This window comes from Coloeus monedula, assembly GCF_965178545.1.
Source record: "Coloeus monedula genome assembly, chromosome: 20".
Classification (NCBI taxonomy): domain Eukaryota; kingdom Metazoa; phylum Chordata; class Aves; order Passeriformes; family Corvidae; genus Coloeus; species Coloeus monedula.
The window spans coordinates 6,121,713-6,144,276 of NC_138800.1; the positions used below are offsets into that span (position 1 = coordinate 6,121,713).

The window sequence follows — 22,564 nt, forward strand, 5'->3', positions numbered from 1 at the left end:
TCATTTTCTAATCATATTTCAAATAAACTGAAAAAAGCAATTTTTTTTGTGGACTTGACACCTAATATTCACCTTCATCAAGACATGCTGTTGTCTTTGTGTTTATGAAATCCTGATTAGATGATCGGGATCTGTGAAAAAGAGGGCCTAAATGTCCCATGAAAACAGACCACTGATTTTCTGAGCAGGCAAACAGTGATATAAAAATAATTCTGTCAAATTTTTAGATTTATTTGTAAGAAACCCGTAAGGTTATGTTAATTTTGCAGACCCTAAAACTCTTGTTCATCAACTGAAAAAAAAATAAGTCGGGCCAACAATAAACTATGGAAAAAATGTGCTTTAAATGGTGTTTAAGGTGTGTGCCCTCAGTCACCCCCATCAGGAGCCCATTTCACTGGGCACAATACAGTAAATGGGGATACCTGATGTCGTGTCCAGAGGTGCCAGGGCCAAATCTATCTCTGCTGACAAAACCTGCAAAGGTCTCTGCATTTCTCCCATCAGGAGGGCTGAGCGTCCTTATCCTGCACTTCCAAGGAGACACTGGGAAAAGAGACAAAGACTTCATTCACAGCCACCCTGAGCAAATCAGAGAATCGTGGAATGGTTTGGGTTGGAAGGGATCTTAAAGCTCATCTCATTCCAATTCCTCTGCCATGGGCAGGGACACCTTCCACTGGACCAGGCTGCTCCAAGCCCCTTCCAACCTGGCCTTGGACACTTCCAGGGATGGGGGATCTTTGGAGATCATGCCAGCCATGCATAATCCCTTTTAGTTTTCCAAACCCGTTCTGATTTCAGAAATCAAGGCATTATCTCAGTTAAGTGTATGCTCCTTTTGTTTTTCAGAAGTACTCTGTGAGGAACTCATGAAACATTCAATTTTAATTTCTAGTTTTTCTAGCCTCTTGAAACTGTGAAATTACCACGTGCTACCCACTGGAGGTGATACTTTGAGCAAACACCCTGGAGAGGCTGCAGAAACCGGTATCTGACCGTGTGCCTTTCGGTCACAGATCCACCCTTCTGTGTGGAGCACACCCGGTGATTTGTACCAAAATACAGAGAGAGGGTAATTCAAACAGTGCTGTCAGCGTTTGAAAGCATCACAAACACGGAGAGAACGAGCCGCACCAAGGGAAACACCACCGGCGGCCGGGCCCGCTGCCCCTTCCGCTCGCCCAGAGCCATGTCTCGGTCATGGCCCCGCCAGAACCGGGCGGGGGAGCGGCGGATCCATCCCCGCCATTGCCGGGCCGCCTCATCCCTCATCACGCTTTATTCCTCATCCCGCCTCACACCGCTTCATCCATCCTGCCTCTTCTCTCACACCGCCTCACCTCTCCTCAGCCCTCACACCGCCTCACCCCTCACACCGGCTCATTCCGCTTTATTCCTCATCCCGCCTCACCCCTCACGCCGCCTCACCCCGCCCCCCGCCCGTTGCCAGGGAGCCGCCGTTGCCATGGGAGGCGGCGGAGCGCATGCGCGCGCCGGCGGGAGTGCCCGGATGCAGCGGGAGGAGGCGCTGCCGCCATATTTGCCCTGAGAGCAGCGAGCTGGTAGCTGCCGAGCCCCCCGGACCCATCGGCTGCCATCCGCCCCGCGCAGTCCCCGCCGCCGCCCCGCCCGCAGGACATGGACGATCGGGAGGACCTCGTCTATCAGGCCAAGTTGGCTGAGCAGGCTGAGCGCTACGATGGTGAGCGCGGGCTCGGAAGGCCGTGCACGGCCAAGGGGAGAGGGAGGGAGGGAGGGAGCGGCCACAAAATGGCGGCTGGGCGGGGGAGGGGGGCAGGGGCGGAGGAGGGGGCGCACACAAAATGGCGACGGGGAGCGCCCTGAGGGGCCGCTGGAAGCGGGGATGGGGGACCCGGGCGAGGGGGTGTCTCGGGCCGGGGCGGGGCCCGGGGCGGGGGGCGGTGGCGGCAGGAGCCGGGAATAAAATGGCGGCCGCGAAGGGCGAGTCCTGGGGGGGGGCAGGGGAGCCGCCCCCGCCTCGGGGGGCCCCACAAAGAGACCCCGCTGCCCCTCACGGCGCCGCTGGGTCCGGCCGGCTCCGCGCTCCCCCGGCCGGGCGGCGCGGGGCGAGGGCGGCTCGCCGCAGACAACGCCCATGCCGAGCGCTCCGGAGGGGGGGCCCGGCCCTCGGCCCCTCGCCGGCCGTGCTCGTGGGGGGTCCCCGGGGATGGGGCTGCGCTTTTTTCTCTGCCTCTACCCCCGGCTGGAGATCCTGCTGCCTGTGGCAAACCCAGAGAGAGCGAGTTCTCGCCGTGCAGGGAGCGAGTACATGATTCACTGCCTAAAGAAAACGCGTATGCTTTCATTATGTGGTAGAAATTATTACATATCGTTTTACTTTCCCAGCGTCTTCTTTTCATCCTTTTTCCTCTTTTAAGTTTGTGCGCTGTCCCTGATCATTTAATATCCGTGATGATTTAATACCTGGGGGAAAAGTGGTAGAGGGGAGGAACTGGCAACCCTGGGTGGTGTCTCTTGCCCCAAAAATGTCTGTCTTGCAACTGTTCCTTTTAAACATGGTTCCCCTGCACATAATAGAAAGGGCCTTTAATTTTCTCGACTCTTCTGAGACTGTTACTTTGCCCTGAGAGCTGTGATTATTCATTTGAAGTGAAATAAATACATGTATGTAGAATGTGTGAATGCAGTTACCATTCATTTAGAGGTAAGAAGACACTCCAGATACTTTCTGTTCATAAATTGTCATAGACAACATGACCAAGTTCTCACCAAATGACATATTTTTACTGAGTTGTGCTTAAAAACCATCTGATGGCACCATTGCAGAACATCTGAAAAATGCACGTTTTGGGGAGGAAAATAGAAACTAAAACAAAAAGAAGGCCTACATAAGAATCCATTCAGTTAGATTTCTGATAGGAAAATGATTTGGAATTAAGAGTATCACTGAAGGAAAGCAGTCAGGCAGTTTCCACTGAAGGTTTTACAGAAAAAAACAGCCCCCAAAAAGCAGGTATTAGGATACAATAATTGACTTGGGCAGAGGGACATATTATTCCACAATAAGGGTGCAGCTCCTGCTGAGGAGGGAAGGCTTCTCCACCTGGTATGGATGAGTCAGTGCCACTGAAAGTGTTGGCTTTGGTTTGAGTGGAAACCCAACATTCTGGGGGAATCATCATCCTTGGGAGCTCTTGAGGCATGACTCTCTTTCTGGGGTTTTCTGAAATCAGCAGTAAATCACTTCATTAGAAGGTAATAGGACTCTACCCTGTGACACAGATCTGCAATGCAAACTTCCTGTCAACTAATAAAAATTGATTAGGAGGGATTATTGCCTTGGTGCAGCATTTCCCTGGGTGGACTTTTGGTTCTCCCAGTACCATGAATATTTGCTAAACAAGCTGCCCAGAGCAAAATGTAAAAGACTTGTCTTGCTTCTGAATGGGCGTGAGACTTGTTACAATTTAGGAGGGAGCACTGAACTGAAAGCTGTCTTTTTAAAATCAGTGCTGTGGGTTTTAGCCTTCCAGAGTTTTTAGGACTCAAGTTGGGTGAACATATTTAAGATGCACCCTGTAATTCTGCCAGCTGCTCTAAATTTGTCTTCACATTTCTTGTGTCCATGGCCTGGAAGAAAATGTACTGTAGATACTGTTTTTATCATTTAATTCTGTGTTCTTGTTCAGCTGAAACAATTAAAAATGATTGGCATAATTTGTTCTTGTTTATGTGAAATAATGCAGTTCTGCCAAGATCATAGCTGAGACTGCTGAATAATTCTGTGAACAAAGTGATTTGAGAAGCAATATGAGGAAAGTGTAAGCTACTCCTAATTTTGGTCCTCAGTTTGATCTTTGAGGTGCACAATTACGAGGCCACGGTTATTAATTAGCATTATATTAAACGGAGTGATGGTAAGTACTGGCTACAGATACATTGGAATATGAGTCCCTTGGGTAATTTGAATATGAGTTTGACAATTTTTTGTGTGTTTTAACATTAGGATAAGCGTAAAGTTCTATCTCATCTTTCTCCTGGAGACTGAAAGAATGGTGGGTTGCTATTTATGTATGGCTCATGGCATTTATAGCAGCACTTATGGTGGGCATCCAACTGTCGTTTCTTTGGTGTTACTTACCTGACCCACTTAGGGAATTTATGAAGTCTTGGGAGCTGTATTTGTGAACAGTTGGGAATCTAGTCCTGTGTCTGTACTGTCCTCAGGATGCTGGCCCAGATTAAGAGGACAACTTTCTAGGTACTTTTGCAGTGTAAGTAGCACTTAAACCCTGATCTCCTGAGATATTAAGAGATTTGGGTGTCTGACTATCTTCACAGATCTGCTTAGGCATGTTATGGCAAATCACAAAATGCCAGGAAGCTTACTGGTAGTACAGGAAGCTTTGTGAGAAATCTCACTTACTGCTATTCCTTATTGGTAGAATAATGTATAACTAAATGGATTCCTTTTTTTGGAAAACAATTGGAGTAAGTGATACTGTGGAGCTCCTTATATCAAGAGGATGTAGAGGATTCCTGTAGACTGCTGCTGAATATTGAAACCAATTCCTGTTTCTGGAGGCTGGGAACATCTTTGTTTTAGGTGAGAAAAATGCTATGGCTCAAGGTAGACTGTGAGCAGATACTTCGTACAGCTGCTTTGTACTACAAGTCTTCAAGTACATGACTTGGGTGAGGTGAAATAAGTGGGGTTTTCCCCCCTCAAAACCAGATGATAGGTCAGGGTACGGTTAAGGGAAAAACCCAAGCCACCCATGACAGGTCTCCTGCCTCCCAGCACAGCAAGCTAACAGCTGCCTCCCTTTGTCTTTAGAAATTGTCTATCAGGGAAATGGGTCTTTATCACAAAGGCAGGAACGTGTGCAGCAGTGGATTCAGTTCAAGATTTGAACCCTTTTTAGAAAAAACTGTCTCCTAGTAACAGGTCTTCAGCTTAGAGCGTAATGAAGAATCAATAAGTCACAAATTAGAATTCAAGTTGCATATTAATTTTGGTTTGCAGAGGATTAGTCTCTTTCAAGCAGATGTCAAACACACTTCAGTTTTTTGGGTTCCTTCCCCCATTAATGGTTACCACTTACCCTGTGTGTTAAAGGTCTTACTGGTGTATTGATGATGTGGGGTGTGACTGCTGTCTCTGAGCTAAAAGGCAGAAAAATCTCAGCATATCCCTAAGAATTGTAGGAATCTTAAAGTATGGGCGAGACAGTGCTAAAGGAATAAGCCTGTACATTTTTTAAGTGGGAGTTGTACATACTGGGACATAAATTGACTTGTGATTATGAGGAGTTGTGTGAGAGAGGGCCTTTGTCTGTAATGGCCTTCTTGAATTTCCTGAGGTACCAGCAGCAAACAAAGGAGACAAAATTCTACAATTGGCTGGTGTGGTCCTCTGCAAAGAGCCCAGAAGCTGAACTGGTGTCCAGCTCTTGTATTAGAGGATTGCTCAGTAGCAGATCTCAGTCAAAGGGAGAGATGTATGATGTGGCCCACACTTGAGATGTTTGCTTTCAAACTGAAACGTTTATTAGAAATAGTGGGGATATCCTCTTGATTTAGAAAAGTAAATGTCCACAGCTTGAAGAGATTACAGGGACAATTTAAAAAATGTGCTTCTTGCAAGAAGGGCTTGTGGTAGACCATACAATTGATAATGCAGAAAATCCCACTGTTGCTTGGACAACTTGGGCGTAACCTATTTCTCCAAGTAAAGGTGCAGGACTGTTTATTGCAGAGTCATGCAGTCAGGTTTTGGAAGGGTTTTGACTGCACCAGCTGTTACAAACCTTGCACACGGAATAGCATTATAACCCTCTGCTTTGTCCACAAAATCATCATCAAGCCACTGTGCAGGTTGGCTATTACTTCGGTTTTTTTTACTCCTCTGCCTGTTGGTTGTCTTAACCTAACAGGTGGATTCCCAGTTTTCTTAGGCTCATTTGTGTAAAACTTTTACATTGTGATAAGTATGGAATGCTTCTCATGTGTGCTTGGGTTGTGGTCTGACCCTTAGAGCCAGTTCAGTTCTCTAAATTAGAAGCAAGATTAATTTTTTCTTTCCCTCTTGAGTAGTTGTCTGAGCTGGTGACCTGAATGAGCCAGTTGAGAGATCAGAGGGGTGTTGAGCTGGCAGGAGGGAATTGATAGGCATGGGTTCAGCCATCTCTGGAGCCCTCCTTGCCAAACACAGGATTTCCTAAGAGAACAGAAAATCCTAATGCAGGCAGTATAATAGTGTGTCTAGAAGAGTTCCTAATGGATGGAAAGAGGAGCTGAACTTCCACTTGGTTGAATTTGGAGCTCATCATTGTAGTGAGTAGGATGGTGCCCACTGATGCCAGGTGGAGGTCTGTATCTTTGGGAAGTGCAGTTTGTGGACATTGATCCATTTATATTCATCTCTTACTGAAGAATACACTGGTCCCTATTTCTTCAGTTCTTCTTGTATTTGTTCCTAGCACTTTGCTGCTACTAAGTTAGTACTTAACTACTTGCTTCTGTTTTGTGGCTCACTCAGAAGTGCCAGCCTGCTTCCCAGCAGAGATACCTTGTGATTCCACTGGTGGGCTTTCTCTGTTCTTGAGAACTTGACTCTCATATTCATACCCTGTTTCCTGTCTTTCAGCCAAGTGTTTATCCATGTGAGGACTTTCCTGCCTATCCCGTGGCAGTTGAGTTCCTTAAAGAACCTTGGGTGAGGGACCTTGTCAAATGCCTTTGGGAAATCCAGGTAGACTATACCAATTACGTCTTCTTTGTCCATGTGCTTCACTTGTTCAAAGCATTCCAGTAGATTTGTGAGGCATAATGGAATGCCATGCTCTACAATGTAATGTTTATTCATATACCCGCTCATTCCAGGGTTTTTTTTAATGTAATTCCCATTAACTTGACCCCTAGTGAGTATTAGGTTCATGGTTTTGTAGGTCCCCCTGAGTGTGTGCTGGAACCCTTCTCAGCTGAACAGTGTAAACCACTTTGTGTTTGCTGCTGTTACTAAAGCCCTAACTGAGAGGTTACACACAAGACTGTAGGGTCATAGAAACTTAAGGTTCTTGGGACTCATTCCTGATAATCTTCTGTTCATTGCAAGAATGAACAGGTACAAGACTAGCACTTTTACTGAGTCTTTGAATACTGTTTATGGCGTGTGATCATCTGTGGTGGACACGAGGGAAGACTTGGTTTTTTTGCTGTGTCCTTCACCTCCTTACAGCTCACAGGATGCTCCTTTGCGGCTTTCAGCTCCTGAAATGCTGAAGTAGGTATTGGGCAGCAGCTTAGAAGCTTGAAGAGCTTGGTTTGTTTTATTGCCCTTAGATAAGGGCAATAGAAAAGACTAAACTTAAAACGCAGCTTCAGTTTTCTGATGTTCTTCTGCTACTAAATTGAGAGTTAAGATGGTGCTTCTGCTGCTCTTCATTACATAATATATAAGAATTGTACTTCGTGAGTTCTCTTAAGGTTTATTTTGAGTATGATGACCATTAATTACATCATCTCCATCCCACCTCTACTCAACAAGTTCTTTTTCTCTTCTTATTCTAAGAAGCTTTCTCACTTAAGTAGTTCCTCTTTTGGAAGGGAAGCACACCACTAAGAGATTTTCTAGCTCTTGTTTTTTCCTGTGGTAATGTTGAGCCAGTGTGTGTGGAGGCAAGGGGGAGTTAGTTCAGCAGTAAGGTTGAAGTAGATTCTGTGTATTGTTTAAAGTCACAAGGAGTGCCTTGGTTGGAAACAAAAAACCCCGACCCTGTAGCATCCTGGTTAGTGAGACTCAGGCACTGAATTAGAAGTTGCAAACTCTGTAGATTTGCCCTAACAAGTTTGCTTTAGTGCACCAGCCTTTGTTTAGGCCAAATGATTTCTGTTACAAGCACAGATTTTGATAGAACTGCCAGATGCTGGGTATTCCTTTGTTAGGGTCTGCTGTTTCTTGGTTTGTGTCCTGCACTGGGAAGGTTTTTAGTCTTCCCACTAAATTGGCTGTACATCACCCATTTCCATATTTCCTTACCTAGGGATATTGCAGTTCCCCTGGGTTTTCTGGATTTCTGGAGTTAAGGAAGCAACAAATACCTAGTTTCTCATTCATCTCTGGTCAAGAGGCAGTCATTATTTTGTGGCCTAGTATGAGTCCTTATCAGCTGTGCCCTTTGTTCTGTGGCTGGCCCCTAATGATGGTTATCAAACATGTCCTTCTCAACACTTGTAAACTTCCCCACTTTTAGCTTAGACTGAGGCTTATTGTTTGTATTTCATATTAAACCCCAATCCCAAGCCATGCACTTGCTGTTCCACAAACCCTTTGTAGGTGGCCACCGCTGTCCCAACCCTTTGTGCTTTCCAGGCTGCGATTCTGTGTCCCTCCTGGTGGCTGGAGGTGAGTCAGCAGGGTTTGCAATGGGGAGCCAGCATTTTAATCATAGTAGTAGAATATAGGAACCTAAAAAATGGCCTGGGCACCATTACAGTTTTTGCCTGTGTATTGTGGTATTTCTTAACCAACAGCAGGTGCTTGGGGAAAGATGCAAATCTAGGGCAAGCATGTCATTCTCCAGAATATTCCCCTCTCCTTCCACAATTCATGTTTTTGGGATTTCCTGCCCTGACAGTGGCATGATCTGACAGTAGCATAATAAGGTGACAGCCACAATCACCTGAGAGGCTGGAACTTAACCGCTTACATACAGCCTCTGTCTCTCTGAATCTGCATAACGCTGCTTTTTCCATAATGCAGTGTAAGCATCTCTGGATTTTGTATGCAATGAGTTGTCATTACTGCAATAATCCTTTTTAATGAAATGTCATCTCAGACTTGTATTTTGTCTTGAGTGGTCTCTGACTGAGCTTTCCACCTCCTTGTGGAAACTTCCAGATTGGTAAAATGGCACTTAGAATAAAAAAATATTTGTTTTGTTGGCAGATAGAGATGGCTTTATTTTTGTTTTCTGTTGGAGGAGATAACAGGTATGTTGTCCCCTTGCTTTTGTACTGCCTGTGTTCTTAAGATTTTTCATCAGGCTTAAATTTTCAGGGCTGGATTATGGGTTTACCATGGAAGACCAAGGTATGTGCATAATATTTTGTCTTCTTGAAATATCAGCCCAGATTTTTGTATTGTAAGTAAAAGTGGGCTCTTTACTAAACTAAAATCCTTTTTCTCCAACAGCTTTGTGTGTAGACTGATAAACGTTTTCTCTTTGGGTGAAACAGTTGCTTATGGGTGGGATTCTAATCTGTGGTTGTGTGGTTACCTAGTAACAAGATGAAGATTTCGAAGAGGAGACCTTTCAGTTCCTGTTGTCAGGGTGTTGGGAGGTTGTGTACCCAGTGTGAGGGGTGGTGAAGGTGGAGGGTTTTGTGCTTCAGAACAAATGGAGGAACCTCAGGTGCTCCCCCATCCCCCAGCATCCTGTTCCCAGTGGCTGTCACTTGTCAGGGAGTCTGTAACAACTCAATCATAAATGCTGGGGTGATAAGGGCTATTTACTGATAGTAGTAGTTCAGAGCAGGTGCCTGTTTTCCTTTGGCTCTGTTGTTTCCGTGGTTGTGGTGACTGCAGGAGGGTGGTTAATGACCTCCTTTGCCAACAGTTGAAGAGATGCAACAGGGCTCAAATACTGACAGAGGAGCTCCTTGTAGGGTGGGGTCTTGGGTTTGGCTTTGTACCAGCTGTTGCACAGCTTAAATTGGGTTTATCCTCCAGTGCACGGAGGTGTTCAGACCTCTGTTTCAAGGGCTTGTAGATGTTCAGACTGGTAATAGATAAAATCCTGTAGAAGCCAAGCAGTTAATTAAATTCATAATGATGTGTTTGAATGTACTATGAAAGCTAGATACGAACAGCAAGTCTTGTGTATAGTTTATTTTAAATTTTCCCTCTAGACAAATTTGCTTCTGGGGAAGAGATTGTGAAGGAAACCTGTAGAACAGTTGATAAAATGTGCCCTTTTTCCCCAGTTGTTGCAATTTCCTGACACAGGGCAGAAGATCTTGGAAGATGTTGCTGTACATGTTCCTCAACCTCCACACTTCAGGACTAATTATTCCATATATATCATTGTTATATGAGATAAGTGTGGATAGATTTTTGTTGTCATTAAGAAGCAGGTTTTCTATAAAAGCATTGTCATCCAGGAGTATGACTGAAGTGCACTGTAATTAATCCCAGTGGATAAAGTACAATAATAGAAACTGTTTTAAAAAAAGGCAGATCTTCTGTAACCTGTGTGTTTCTTGTCTGAAGGCAGTCAAATATTAGGCTTAAAAACAAGACCTGCGTTTTTTGCTGGAGCTTGACGAAGATACCCAGGTCATGGAGACTGCAAGTCTCAATTCCTGATGGTCATTTTTGTCCACAAGAACTGTCAGGCATCTTGAATGTGGCTCCACTGTTTCAAGAAACTTCCAAATACAAGGCGGCTTAATTTGCATAATTTAAAAAATGTACAGCTTTGAAGTAGATTTTTCGTATGAATGGGATGGTAGGGTCATGCTTCAGGAAATAAATCATAGTGCTTGCTTTATTTAAGTAGCAAATTGTAGCTATATCATATTGCTCGCAACTTAGCTGGCTTAAAATACCTAATTATGTTTATGTTAATACTAACTGTGAATGTGGAGTGTTTTAGGGCAGCTCTCAAATTCTTCAGTAAAACCACCATTTTGCAGTTGCAGGGTGGTGTTTTCAAAAAGTTTTATCAAATGCTTGGTGGATTTTCCATTACTTTCTGTGATTTGGGGGAAGCAAAATCTACTGATAAAAATAGAGCCACCATAAAATTTTGTCCTCCACATATGGAGACCTGTTGGAGACTGATAACATTGTTCCTGCCAGGGAGCCTACAGTCTCCATTGCTGAAGTAGCTTGTGCCTGTTTAGGTTGTGATTTTGACATCTGAGGGGGAAAAATTATAGTTAAGCTTCATTTGTATATTTAACACTATTTTTCTAATGTGGCCTGAACAATTGCAGTGTCGTTAGATAATTAAAGGGTTATAAACTCCCTTAAGTAGTTTAGTCTTGGTTCCACTGGAGCATAGGAAAGCTGTGTTTGGTAATAATTGTTTTAACCTCAGGTTTAGAAGTACTTTTCAACGGGCATAAAATAGAAATATACATTCATTCATATCTTGTTTGTTACTTTTCACTGTAAGAGGCTGCTTGGCATGGGTAGATATGGTTGCTCTGGGTACACTCAGGATGACTTTTTTGTTACCACTCCAAGCACCAAATTTTTCTTTTGGAGGTTCATCTTGCAGCTTTGACTCATTTTCCTAGTAACAGTACTCATACATCTCTACATGTATTCAAATCTGGATTTTATGTTTTTGTTAATTACCACATGACACTGTGTTCCAGTTGACAAATCAGTGGAGCATTCTGTAATTCCTCAGTTTTATCCTGACTGTGCCAAGAGCCAGATCACATTTGTTCAGCTTTTCTCACTGTTCTCTGCCTTCTCCAAAGCACTCTGAAGAACACACACTCCTGTAGGATTGTACTGATAACTCTTACCCACTGTGGAAGAATGTTCTTGCTGCTACATCCTTTTTGTCTGTCTGTTAAAAAAGGCAAACAAACAAAAAAAAAACCCACTCAAACCAAAGACCAGAAAAATAAAAACCAAAAGTGAAAACTACCTTTAAAGAATTTTTGGAACCCTTGTAAAATACCAGATGAACATCAGATACTTCCTTTGTGTATGTGCTGATTGATTTGTTTGGAACACTCCAGTGTAAAAGTGAGGAGTAACCGGATGAAAGGAGGAGGGAGCTTAATTTCCTAAGCTCTCATTAATGTACAGCTTGTATTGAATGATTTGAAAGATGCTTCATTTGTGAGAATAATTGCCTGACCTTTTCCTCCTAGAAATGGTTGAATCAATGAAGAAAGTGGCTGGAATGGATGTGGAGTTGACAGTGGAAGAAAGAAACCTGCTTTCTGTTGCATATAAAAACGTGATTGGAGCCAGGAGAGCTTCCTGGAGAATAATCAGCAGCATTGAACAGAAAGAAGAAAACAAAGGTGGAGAAGACAAATTAAAAATGATTCGGGAATATCGGCAAATGGTAAGCTGGAGTTGGTCTTACAGCAAAATGTCATTTAGTTCTGGTCCCCTTGCCATAAACTGCCCTGGTGTTTGAGATTGCCTGTGGTGTGCTGACCTGGAATAGGGTCCTTGGAAGGCTGGAGCTTGTTCCTTATCTGGAGAATAAATCTCCGTGGTGAAAGGGAGAGCTTGGGTGTTTCTGGGTAAACACTCAGAAGGGCAGCAGCCTCAGGAGAGGGAGGGATTTTCCCTCAGTCATCAACAGCTCTGCCAAGCATTTGGACTGTGCTTGCACTTTGTCTTCCCTGCTTACTCAGATGTGAGGCTGCACCTGCTCAGGAGGCCTCATTCTTTCCCCTCCAACCTGACTTAACCCAAGCAACTTCTTTTTTTAATTAACCCTGTCAAAGGAGATGTTTGGCTGTTAAGTTTCTCCTTCCTATAAAAATTGCTTTGGATCATACAGTGACACTTCCAGTGATTCCAGTTCTCTGTCCTAGAGAGTTCAAAACATTAACACTTGAAATGTCCCTGAGGGAGGCTCTTCAGTGCTCTTCTTGGCTCCTTGTCTTTGTCACTCAATGTTCTGGGATGTCGTGGTTGTCCCAGCTGTGAAACTTGGGTGTGTAGCAACCTCCAGGGCCTTGCTCTTTTCTCTCTCTGGAGAGAGAGGGAGAAATCGATCCACATAACTTCATGCTGACTTAGTCAGTGTGTGCAGCTTTACCTAAAATGGAGAACTTGCGGCAAGCTCTGGCTTTCATTGGTAAGGGCTAATGAAACCTTCAGCTCTTAGTGAGTAGTTGTTCCCCCTTCCTCCCTGCCCTAAATGATGGTTTAGCACGGAGCAGGCGTGCTCCCGTACTATTTAAATCCCACACATTTCTGCAGAGGCTTCATCTCCATTATTTGAGGACAAGTGCCTCCACATGGTTCACATCTTCATTTCCAGAGAAACAGTGGAGTCTGTTATATCACCTGGCACTGATTCATATACCAGCAATGGAAATGATGTTGGCTTGGAAATCTTCTCTCAGGAATGGCTCTGGACTACTTTCTGTTGACTCACAGGGTTTCTTTTGCTCCATGGAATTGTTAAAGTTGTGAGTTTCTAATTTTATGCTGGCATACTGATGGGATGAGGCGCTGCCAGTTACATACAGTCCCAAATAGCCTTTTCTTGATGAGTGTCTGCAATCTCCTAACAGAACATAGGAAACAAGACAACAGCTATCTAGTGATTGTTTAAACTTGTTTTACACTGTGTGCTTCCAGGTTCTTTTGCACAGGGTTTTGTGGATGGTTACCATCTTCTGCCAGAGATTCTTTAATGGTGAAAAGACTTTTTTCCTCATTTTGAAAGGACTCTAGAAATAACCATTATTCTGCATCCCTCTTTGTAAAGGACATGTGCCATTCTGGATGGACTGGGGTGCAAGAAGTCCATGTTTGTAGGTGCTTGAGGTTCTGAAGAGAGAGAGAGGCCACATGAAGTACAGTGTCATGCCAACAGTGTGTTCAGCTGTTAAATCCTGAGAGAGAACAGCTTTCACAGCTGCACTGGGAGGAGGAGTGCACTGAGCACTGTCGTTGGTTCTGTACTGGAGCAGGGGTGGCTGTGTCTGCCCAGCTCCAGAGGGAGTTTTCCCAAGAGGCTTCTGAGCATCATCTGTAGCTGAAGGCCAGTTCCTGTTAATAGTTGCTGGGAGACTTCATATGGGTTGGCATCTGCTCTTGAGTGTGTGAATGGGTTTGGCGGGATGGCCTGGGAGCAGGAAGGGCCTGAGGAATGCTGCAGGTTTGGGTGCTGCTGCTCACTGTCGCTGCTGAGCAGTAGCACTCCTGCCCTGTTGTGCTCAGTGCTTCCGTGAAGAAACAGCTTCCAGCAGAATTCTCATCATTATGATTCCCTTGTCAACAAATACTGACTTTGTAGCATTTTCCAGAGTAAGTTCAGTGTTGGGAAAACCTTTCCCAGACTTGAAAGGCTCTGAAGAAGGAAAACAAATTCCCACCCCCAACCCCAAACCATGTCTGGGAGCCAACAGGCCACGTTTAAATCACTGGGGAGTTGGAGAGAGCCAGCATCTCTAAAAGACACATCTCTCACCTACCACCAGAAGCAGCTGTGACCTTGCTCAGCTGCAGAGTGCTACTCCAGTAGAAAGGGAAAGTTTCTGTAGTAGTTTCTGTGAAAGTAATTATTTGTTGGGTTTGGTGTATGTCAAAATTTACTATAATTCAGCTCATGGCTCATGTTGGGAGTTTTTTTAAGCTAGTAGCCAGCATGACTTGGGGTAGAACTCAAGGGATGGTGGTGTTGGGAGGGCAGGGCCAGGCTGGCTTTGTCTGAAGTGTGCACTGGGCAATAGTGAGAGATGAAAGACACCAGGCTGTGAGTCTTCCCAAACCACTTCAGCTGAATGGAGCCAAACACATCCATAGCCATGAGGGAAAATGCCACTTACTTGCTTTCTTTGTAGACAGGCTGCTCTCCTGGCTCCTGTGGCCATTTGGATACACAAAAGCCCCTGAATTTCTCATCTGGCTGCATCTCTGATGAGAACACGCTGAGGCTTGTGCTCTTCATCCTTGAGAGGCTGAAGTGGCTGCACACAGTGCAGTTCCCTCCCTCGCAGTCAAACCAGATCCATTCCCACACCATAACACAGATACTGACCTTCCCCTTCCTGCTCTGGAGATGTGGCACATGGAATGTGTGTTTCCAGTGCCCTGACTTCTAACCTGTGCTGTATTTTGGGGCAGTTGCCAGTCTGTCCTGTATCGATACTCCTCTCTTAGAGCTCACTGAGCTACTCATTCTGGAACAGATCCTTTTTGTACAAAGCTTTTAGTTTTGTTGTGGGTATTTTGTTTGTTTGTTTGTTTGTTTTACCCTTAATTAATTTGATTTGTATTAAATCTTTTTAAACTAAGCTTGGCCAGGACATTTACCTTGCCCCGGACAGCAGCTGATCTCTAACTGTGACTGATCCTTTAAGCAAAGCTGGAAAAGGTCTGTCTGAGATGAAATAGAAGTGTGTACATGTATGGTTATTTAACTAAAGAGGATTAGAAACTGATTTAATTCTTTGCAGTTTTGCTGAAGATCTCTCTGCAAAAGAAGTCATTGAAAAAGAGGATCAAGAGGAAAGAAGTTTGCAGGAACTGACTGCTGGCCAAAGGTTTTATAGCTTTTGTAGCCCAAGAATATATGAAGTAGATTCTTCTCAAGTGACCATATTTCAGCACCTTTCTTAAGCATTTGTCACATAATTAAGTACAGCATCTGATTCTTCCTGTGAATGTCAGGGCATTCTGACATTTGTACATGAAATTTGCTGTAAATTAATTTCTCTAAAGGAACTTTTGCAAGTCTTTTACTTTGTGCAAATCAGTATGTGTTTATATGTGCCAGTTTATCATTTATTTTGGATCTGTAATTTTAACACCTTTTGGGTATAACTGCTGTGGTTGCAAACCCTGATAGTTTGGGAGCTGTGTGGTGATAAAAGGATTACATGGCAAGGAAAATGCTTAAAGAAAGAAGGAAAGCAAATGCTTGGGTGGGAGGGTAGGAAGGGATGATGGACTGAGTGGGGCTGCTCCTGTGATCCAAGACTTGCAGTTCCTGGTAGTTTCTTTAATGCCTTTGCTTGAAATCTCTCCTTTATATGAAATTAGCTTGAGCCAGAGTTCTCTTCAGCTGTAGCTGTGAAAGTTACTGTGAAATCATGAAGAAGCAGCAATGGATGGGTGACTGTGTGCACTTCACCAACCACTCCTACTGGAATGACCTGGGAGGCTCAGAGCCAGTCTGGTTTGGGCAGTGCTGATGTCAGAGGAGGGGTTTCATCTTTTCTGGGTGTGCTCAGTTTCTTTGCTTGTAGGAGTGAAACTCTCTGTGGTAAACCCTGACCTCATAGACCTTGCTTTATGTTTGGAACTGGAAAAAATTAAGGTTGATGTGACTGTTTTCAGTTCAGACTATTCAAATCCAGTATCTGTTTTTAAATAAGGTGTTACATATTGTATGTTTGGCCACAGATTTCACTGTCAGTGTTGATGATTTCTGCTTTTTTGCTGAGTTGCTGCGCTTTGTGTTTTTCACCTGCTTCTGGAGCTTGTTTTCATCTTGTACCTGACCTTCGTTTGTGTGGCACGTCTTGATTCTGTTCTGATACTCCATGAATTTTGTCTTAAGGCTCTTCTGTTAGAGCTTTGCCTCCAAGGATTCACTAGAAATTGGTCTGAAGGTGCCATTTAACTGGGGTATAATGGAGTTCAGCTGATTTGTGTTAATTACCTTCAGATTGTCCTGTTACTGTTGACACTTTCAAGGCAGCCTTCCAGGATCAGAAATGTGAGGAACTGAGTTGTGTAAGCCTGAAATTCTTGCAGAATTACATCCTGAGACAAACTTAATGCAATGGTCTAGCAAGATGTCTTCCAAGGAATTTACAATTCCACTGTTGAGTTCCACATTTCATCATCCATCAGTCCCTGCCTCTTGTGTGTGCCAGCTAAATGTGCAGAACTGTTTTGCTTAATGCACCTATGGAACATCTGAATTTTATTTATTTTTCTTCTGTCCTATCCCTCTTTGGAATTTCATGATGTTACCTGTTTGATATTTGGGTACTTTTGGAACAGCTTTTAGTCTTAAGTGCTCACCTCACCCCCTCTTCTAATTTTGGTGTGGTTTTTTTTTTTTTTTTTTCCTAGGTTGAGACTGAACTGAAGTTAATCTGTTGTGACATTCTGGATGTACTGGACAAACACCTCATTCCAGCAGCTAACACTGGCGAGTCCAAGGTTTTCTATTACAAAATGTAAGTACCTCCTTGAGAGGAAAGGCCTGAAATAGGGGCAGAAATTAAGTAGCTGTAATGAGAACTTAAAGTGAACTGTTGTGCAGCTCTTAGATGTAAGAAACAGCAATTTTAATTGAGCTGCTGATGTAGAAATCACATTCCTGCTTGGGTATTTTTTTTTTTTTTGCATGAGCTGAACACTACTTGTAAAGAGAAGAAAATAAGGTATGTCATGTAGTGATGGTTTAAAATTCCCTCAGCTCTTGGTGCAGTCTTGGTAGTAACTGAGCAGATATCTAAACACAGTTTAATTTAAGCTGTTCATTCAGTGGCTGGTGGGGAAATGAGGATTGCTGACTTCCTCCTGTTTCTGTTTTCAGGAAGGGGGACTACCATAGGTATCTGGCTGAGTTTGCCACAGGAAATGACAGGAAGGAGGCTGCAGAGAACAGCTTGGTGGCTTACAAAGCTGCTAGTGATATTGCAATGACAGAACTCCCACCAACACATCCCATCCGCTTAGGACTTGCGCTCAACTTCTCTGTATTCTACTATGAAATTCTTAATTCTCCTGATCGTGCCTGCAGGTAGGTGGTGGCTGGGAAGATGGGAAGATGGGAATGTTGTGTGAATATCAAACAAGCCAGAAGTGGTTGCTCCTTGGGTAATTGCTTTTCCTGCTTTCTTCCTGCTGTTGTTTGCTCTGGTTGACCTCGATTCACTGGGAAGATTTTCAGCATCACCATTTTCTTTGGAGTCCAGAGCCACGTGCTTGTGTGGGAGTAATGGTGTATGAGAAGCAGAACAGTGATAACCTTGAATTGATCAGCTAATGGCAGTTGAGCACTTGCCAGGTTAACTCCGTGCGTGCCCTTAAAGTGCCCAAGGTGTGAGGTGATTTATCTTCTCACATGCTGGGAAGGATGGTGGTACTGATTTCTGTGACCTGTGAGCATGTACAGAGTGGCAGTGATCGAGGCAAACACCATTTGTCTTCTGTCACTGCAGGTTATACTAAGTTTTTAGCAGACCTTAATCAGTTGTACTGCAAGATGTAGACATGTTTAATAAAACCAGTATTCTTGAGTAAAAAGTTTCTTAAAGCACACAAATGACTGGTGTTAACCTGTGCTTCTGGACTGTGTTCAGCAATATTTGTTAAATCTTTGTTCTGTCATTGCAGGTTGGCAAAAGCAGCTTTCGATGATGCTATTGCAGAACTGGATACACTGAGTGAAGAAAGCTATAAGGACTCTACACTTATCATGCAGTTGTTACGTGATAACCTGACACTATGGACTTCAGACATGCAGGGTGATGGTAAGTGAGTCCTGCTGGAAGAGCTGCATCCCTGACCCAGGAAACAGAGCGTGGAAATGGAGAGGGCTTGGATGGTTTACATCTGTCTCTCCTAATAATGACCCTCCTGCACTCTTATCCTACCTTAACACTGGATGAGGTGATAGGAGTGACACTGGAATCTTTTGAGCAGCTTCTCAGCTCTCACTTGAAGGAAGGAGGTGTGGAATTAGCACCATTCTCCTCACATGGCACCTGTGATTATTGTAAAAGCAGTGACCTTCTTTATTTAATCTTTTCTTTCTTTCTGCTTGTCATGCTCATCTCTGACTGTCACTCCAACCAGATGTGCACCTCCAGTGCAGGAGGAAGCACTGCAGATGCTTTAGTTCCCCTTTATTCCAGGTCACTCCATATTCTCATTGCCAGAGCAAATGCCAAATGTGTCCCCTGGCAGTACCAGAGGGTGGGACATGGATTGCTTCTGTTCACTAGCAAAGGATAGTACAAATTTTTGAAGTGGCTTTGGCACACTAAATGGATCTTTCCAACCCCTTAACTTTCACATACAATGCTTAGTATAAATCTACTCATTTTTGGGTTTCTCTCTTGGAGACAAGTGAAAAGAGCTGACTTTCTTTTTACTTTTAACTTGGAGGAGAAGAATTAAGTCCTATTAAGACTATTTTGGGTACCTACAAATGCCCAGAGCTTAGAAACACCACTGCTGAACTTCACATAAGTATGTCAGTGTCTTAAATTTTTGGTAAGCTGTTCCTTGTAGCCACACAGCATTCCTGGGGGTGCTTCTTTGGTGGAGTGTCCATTTGAAAGCAAATGCAGAATCTTCTACATTTTCCTGACTCCCTGTTTTTATGTAGGGTCATGGGTTCTGAAGTGTTGTTGCTCAAAAGCTTCTCATTCTGCTCTTTGGGCTGCTGAGAGAATTCTGTAAATGTGTGGGGTCTTGGCTCCTGGTTTACTCCACATCCCAGTGTTTAAGGCTCTTGCACCTCCCTTTTCAAGGATGTAAGATTATCTCATTGTGCAGGATGGATCTGTGGACTCTTTTAAACACTGCAGGTATTTGATGCCTTCCTTGCCCATGGGTAGGCATTGGAGAAAAGAAATGTGTTTCAAATTCCCACAATTAAGATACAACCTTTACTTTTTTAATTGGAGCCAAATAACCTGGTGCTCTGTGGAAGCCATTTCAGTGCAGTAACCAGGCTGGATCAGTGTGGGATAGTACCAATATCTTCCAGAGTATCTTCCAAATGCTCTTGATTTGGCCAGGGCTGGTGTGTCTTGTGGATCTTGGATATTGTAGAAGTTCCACAAGATCACTTACAGGCTCTTCAGATTTTGCAAAAAGAAACAGATTTGAATTTCTTGCTCCATGGCATGGAAAACAGACATTTTGGTTCTTCCTGAAGTGTTTCAGATTATCCTGGTTACTGATGCCAGAAATATAATGATTACAGAATTAAAAATACTGTAGGACTACTTAAAATCGTGGTGCAGTTCTTCAGATCCAGAAAAAAAAAGTGTTTATGTAGAATATTTAGACACAGGTGCAAAGTTAAGTTTCCTCATACTTTGCCAACACTCTGAGTGCATTTCCAGCTGATGCTTCCAGAGCTCCATATTCCCAAATGAGCAGAACCTTTGTTAATAAGTTAATAGTGGCACAGTTACCAGTTTCCAAGGAGTGACAGAGACTTGGAAAGGGCTTGTTCCTTTGTGTTAAGCTTTTCCCTGTTTCCATTTCAGCTGTGCAGGGTGTAGAGATGTAAAGCCAGGCATTCCCCAGCTGCTGCACTCCCATCCCAATCCCTGTAGCTTTCCCATGGCCTAGAGCAGTGTTGAGTTTATTTCCATACTTGTAATGTCATCTCCATATGATTCCTGTTCTCCCCTTCTTTCCTGCTGTATAGATTCCTAAAGGAAAGTCCAACTGTTCATTTCCTAAAAACTCTACTTTGTAAGTCTCTTGTCATGGCTCACTGGAGTTTTCAGTGTCAGTTTTCCTGTCACTAACAGTGCCTGCCTCTGTCACGCGCTGCTGACAAATGCTTGTGTCCCTGCTGCCACTCAGGGCTGAGCCCTGTGGCACCTGTCCCCCTGCCCAGGGATGATGTGCTTGACTAAGATCCAGAGTAACTCACATGTTTGGGAATTGAGCTGCAAACCTGGATGGATATAAGAATATTTGGGCATGAAAAGTACTTCACAGTGGCCTGGTAGAGGAGTATTTGCCTAAGTATGTTGGTTAGAGCATGCTCAGATCTTCTAATCTGGGTTAGGGCCTCTGCTTTCCTCTCTTAAATGATCTGATATGGAATTCTATCTATAAACTTCGTTGTTGAATGTCCTGTGTTCCTAGGCCCCCTCTTCCAAAATCTACCTCCTGTTGTACCTGGTGGTAATCCTGAATCTGGACACGCTCTGAGCAGACATTCTGGTTATCTGCTGGAAGTCATCAGTCTCATTTGATTGGGTTTTATTGCAATCAAGTTTTTAATTACTACTTTCTGTTTATTGCCCTTAAGAGAGTACCATCTTAAGTGGTTACAGATAATTGTAAGCACTTTTTCAGTCTCCCTTACCAATTAAGTGAATTGTGCATGTGTGATGGCACCAGCTGAGGTACCTGGAACTTTCCCAGTTGCAGCAGAACTTTGGCAAAGCCCTGCAGAAGGTGTTGCATGGGGCTCCCTGGGGCAGCTGGAATGTAACCAAACTACAGGAGTCTCATGGACAGACCCTGTTCCTCTGCATGGTACAGCCTGGCTGAACAGAGAAATTAATTTCCACAAGATGTTTTTCTCTAATAACCTCAAGCCCAGGGTTTCTTGTTGGGTTGGACTTGCAGTAGGGTGTTTTTCATACCTTTGGTAATTCCTGCCATCAGTGTTACTGTATAAAATTTCCTAAGTACTTTGCTGTTGTTGAGACTTGAGTGGGCTTGGGCAGATAAAAGTAGAGATGAGGGTTTGGGGAAGGTATTTCCTGATCCAAGGATGCTGATCCACAGCTCTTCCAATGGTTTCTGCCTTGGCTGCCCAGCCCTGGCTCAGCAGGACTGCTCACCTGCGTGGTGTCAGTTTTCAGGGCTGGGTTTGTTTGTCCTCATGTGTTCTGATGGCCTGGCTGCAGTTGTGTGTGAGGGTGCAGGAGATTCCAAGGCTTAATTTCCATGGGAATGCTTCACTCCGGAACTGGCAGTGTGGAGTGAGAGAGTGAGCGTGTATTGCATGAAACTATTAATCTCTAGGTGCCTGTTAAGCCTTTCTGCAGCTCTCAGTTTTAAATGGTAACATCTTCCTTCCTTCTTCCCACTTCCACAGGTGAAGAACAGAATAAAGAAGCGCTGCAGGATGTGGAAGATGAAAACCAGTGAGACACAAAGGCCAACAAGAGAACCCATCTCTGACCACCCTCCCCCTTCCCCACAAAAACCCTCAGTGTCACTCTGAGAACCACCAAATCTGACTTTTACATTGGGTCTCAGAATTTAGGTTCCTGCCCTGTTGGGTTTCTTTATTTTTATTTTTTTTACACAGTTTAAAAGTTCTTAAAGGCAAGAGTGAATTTCTGTGGATTTTACTGGTGCCAGCTTTTAGGTTCTTTAAGACACTAACAGGACTGCGTAAAGGCTCTTTCAGCATTACTGTATTGTCTCTGCCAGCTGTGGTGACGTTGCCATCAGACCTGGATGTGACACCTGAAGGCCGTGTAGGGAGAGATTGGTCCTGGCCAGGTAGTGCTCATGTGGTGGCATCTTTCTTTTTTTTATAACTGTTCAAACTGAATTTTATACCAATGTTTCAACTTAATTGGGTGTTTAGCTTGAAGTTGCGAGGTTGCATTTGGGACATTTATTGTAGTGGTTTTACTGTATAAAAACAAAAAGTTTCCAAACTGCTGAAATGTTGCTGAAAATCATGGTGCTGGTAACAGTTCAACAATCCGTGGCTGCTCATTCTTGCCTGTTCTTTACTTTCCCTCCAAGCAGGTTAGCATTGAAGGTGGCATTGATAAGCCTGCATGCGTGTTCAATATTTTTTCTTTTCTCCCTCCCCTCTCCCCATCTCCCTTCGCTCGCTCAACCTCTTTTGTTCAGTATGTGTAACTTGAAGCTAATTTGTACTACTGGATATCTGACTGGAGCCACAGATACAGAATCTGTATTGTTCTTACTGAAACACAGCATGGAATTAACATTAAACTTAAATAAAACAAACCTAAATTAAAAATGCCAAACATCACTATGACTTTCTTTTAGAGGAATAACTTTCCTTTGTTGCTTGTACTAGGAACAGTTGGAAGGGGAGAGAGCAGCAGGAACAGCCTTGTTCTTCAGACAGGAGATAAGGAGGATTTG

The 22,564-nt window shown here is 43.8% G+C and overlaps 1 protein-coding gene across 2 annotated transcripts; it reads left to right on the forward strand.

The window, feature by feature from the left end:
* Positions 1-1,514: 1,514 nt before the first annotated feature.
* Positions 1,515-22,443, forward strand: YWHAE (tyrosine 3-monooxygenase/tryptophan 5-monooxygenase activation protein epsilon). Of its 2 annotated transcripts, XM_082294718.1 has the most exons (7): positions 1,515-1,705; positions 11,884-12,083; positions 16,790-16,896; positions 17,259-17,465; positions 18,062-18,198; positions 20,115-20,161; positions 21,528-22,443. In XM_082294718.1, exons 1-6 carry the CDS (start codon positions 1,642-1,644, stop codon positions 20,120-20,122), a joined length of 723 nt encoding a protein of 240 aa, XP_082150844.1. In that variant the 5' UTR covers positions 1,515-1,641; the 3' UTR covers positions 20,123-20,161; positions 21,528-22,443. The 2 variants fall into 2 exon arrangements, with proteins under 2 accessions (XP_082150844.1, XP_082150843.1); XM_082294717.1 differs by lacking the exon at positions 20,115-20,161.
* Positions 22,444-22,564: the final 121 nt, after the last annotated feature.

Coding starts and splice junctions, on each gene's coding strand:
- YWHAE (XM_082294717.1), top strand. CDS start 1,642: ATGGACGATCGGGAGGACCTCGTCTATCAGGCCAAGTTGGCTGAGCAG. Junction 1,706..11,883: donor GCAGGCTGAGCGCTACGATG/GTGAGCGCGGGC, acceptor TTTTCCTCCTAG/AAATGGTTGAATCAATGAAG. Junction 17,466..18,061: donor TCTCCTGATCGTGCCTGCAG/GTAGGTGGTGGC, acceptor CTGTCATTGCAG/GTTGGCAAAAGCAGCTTTCG.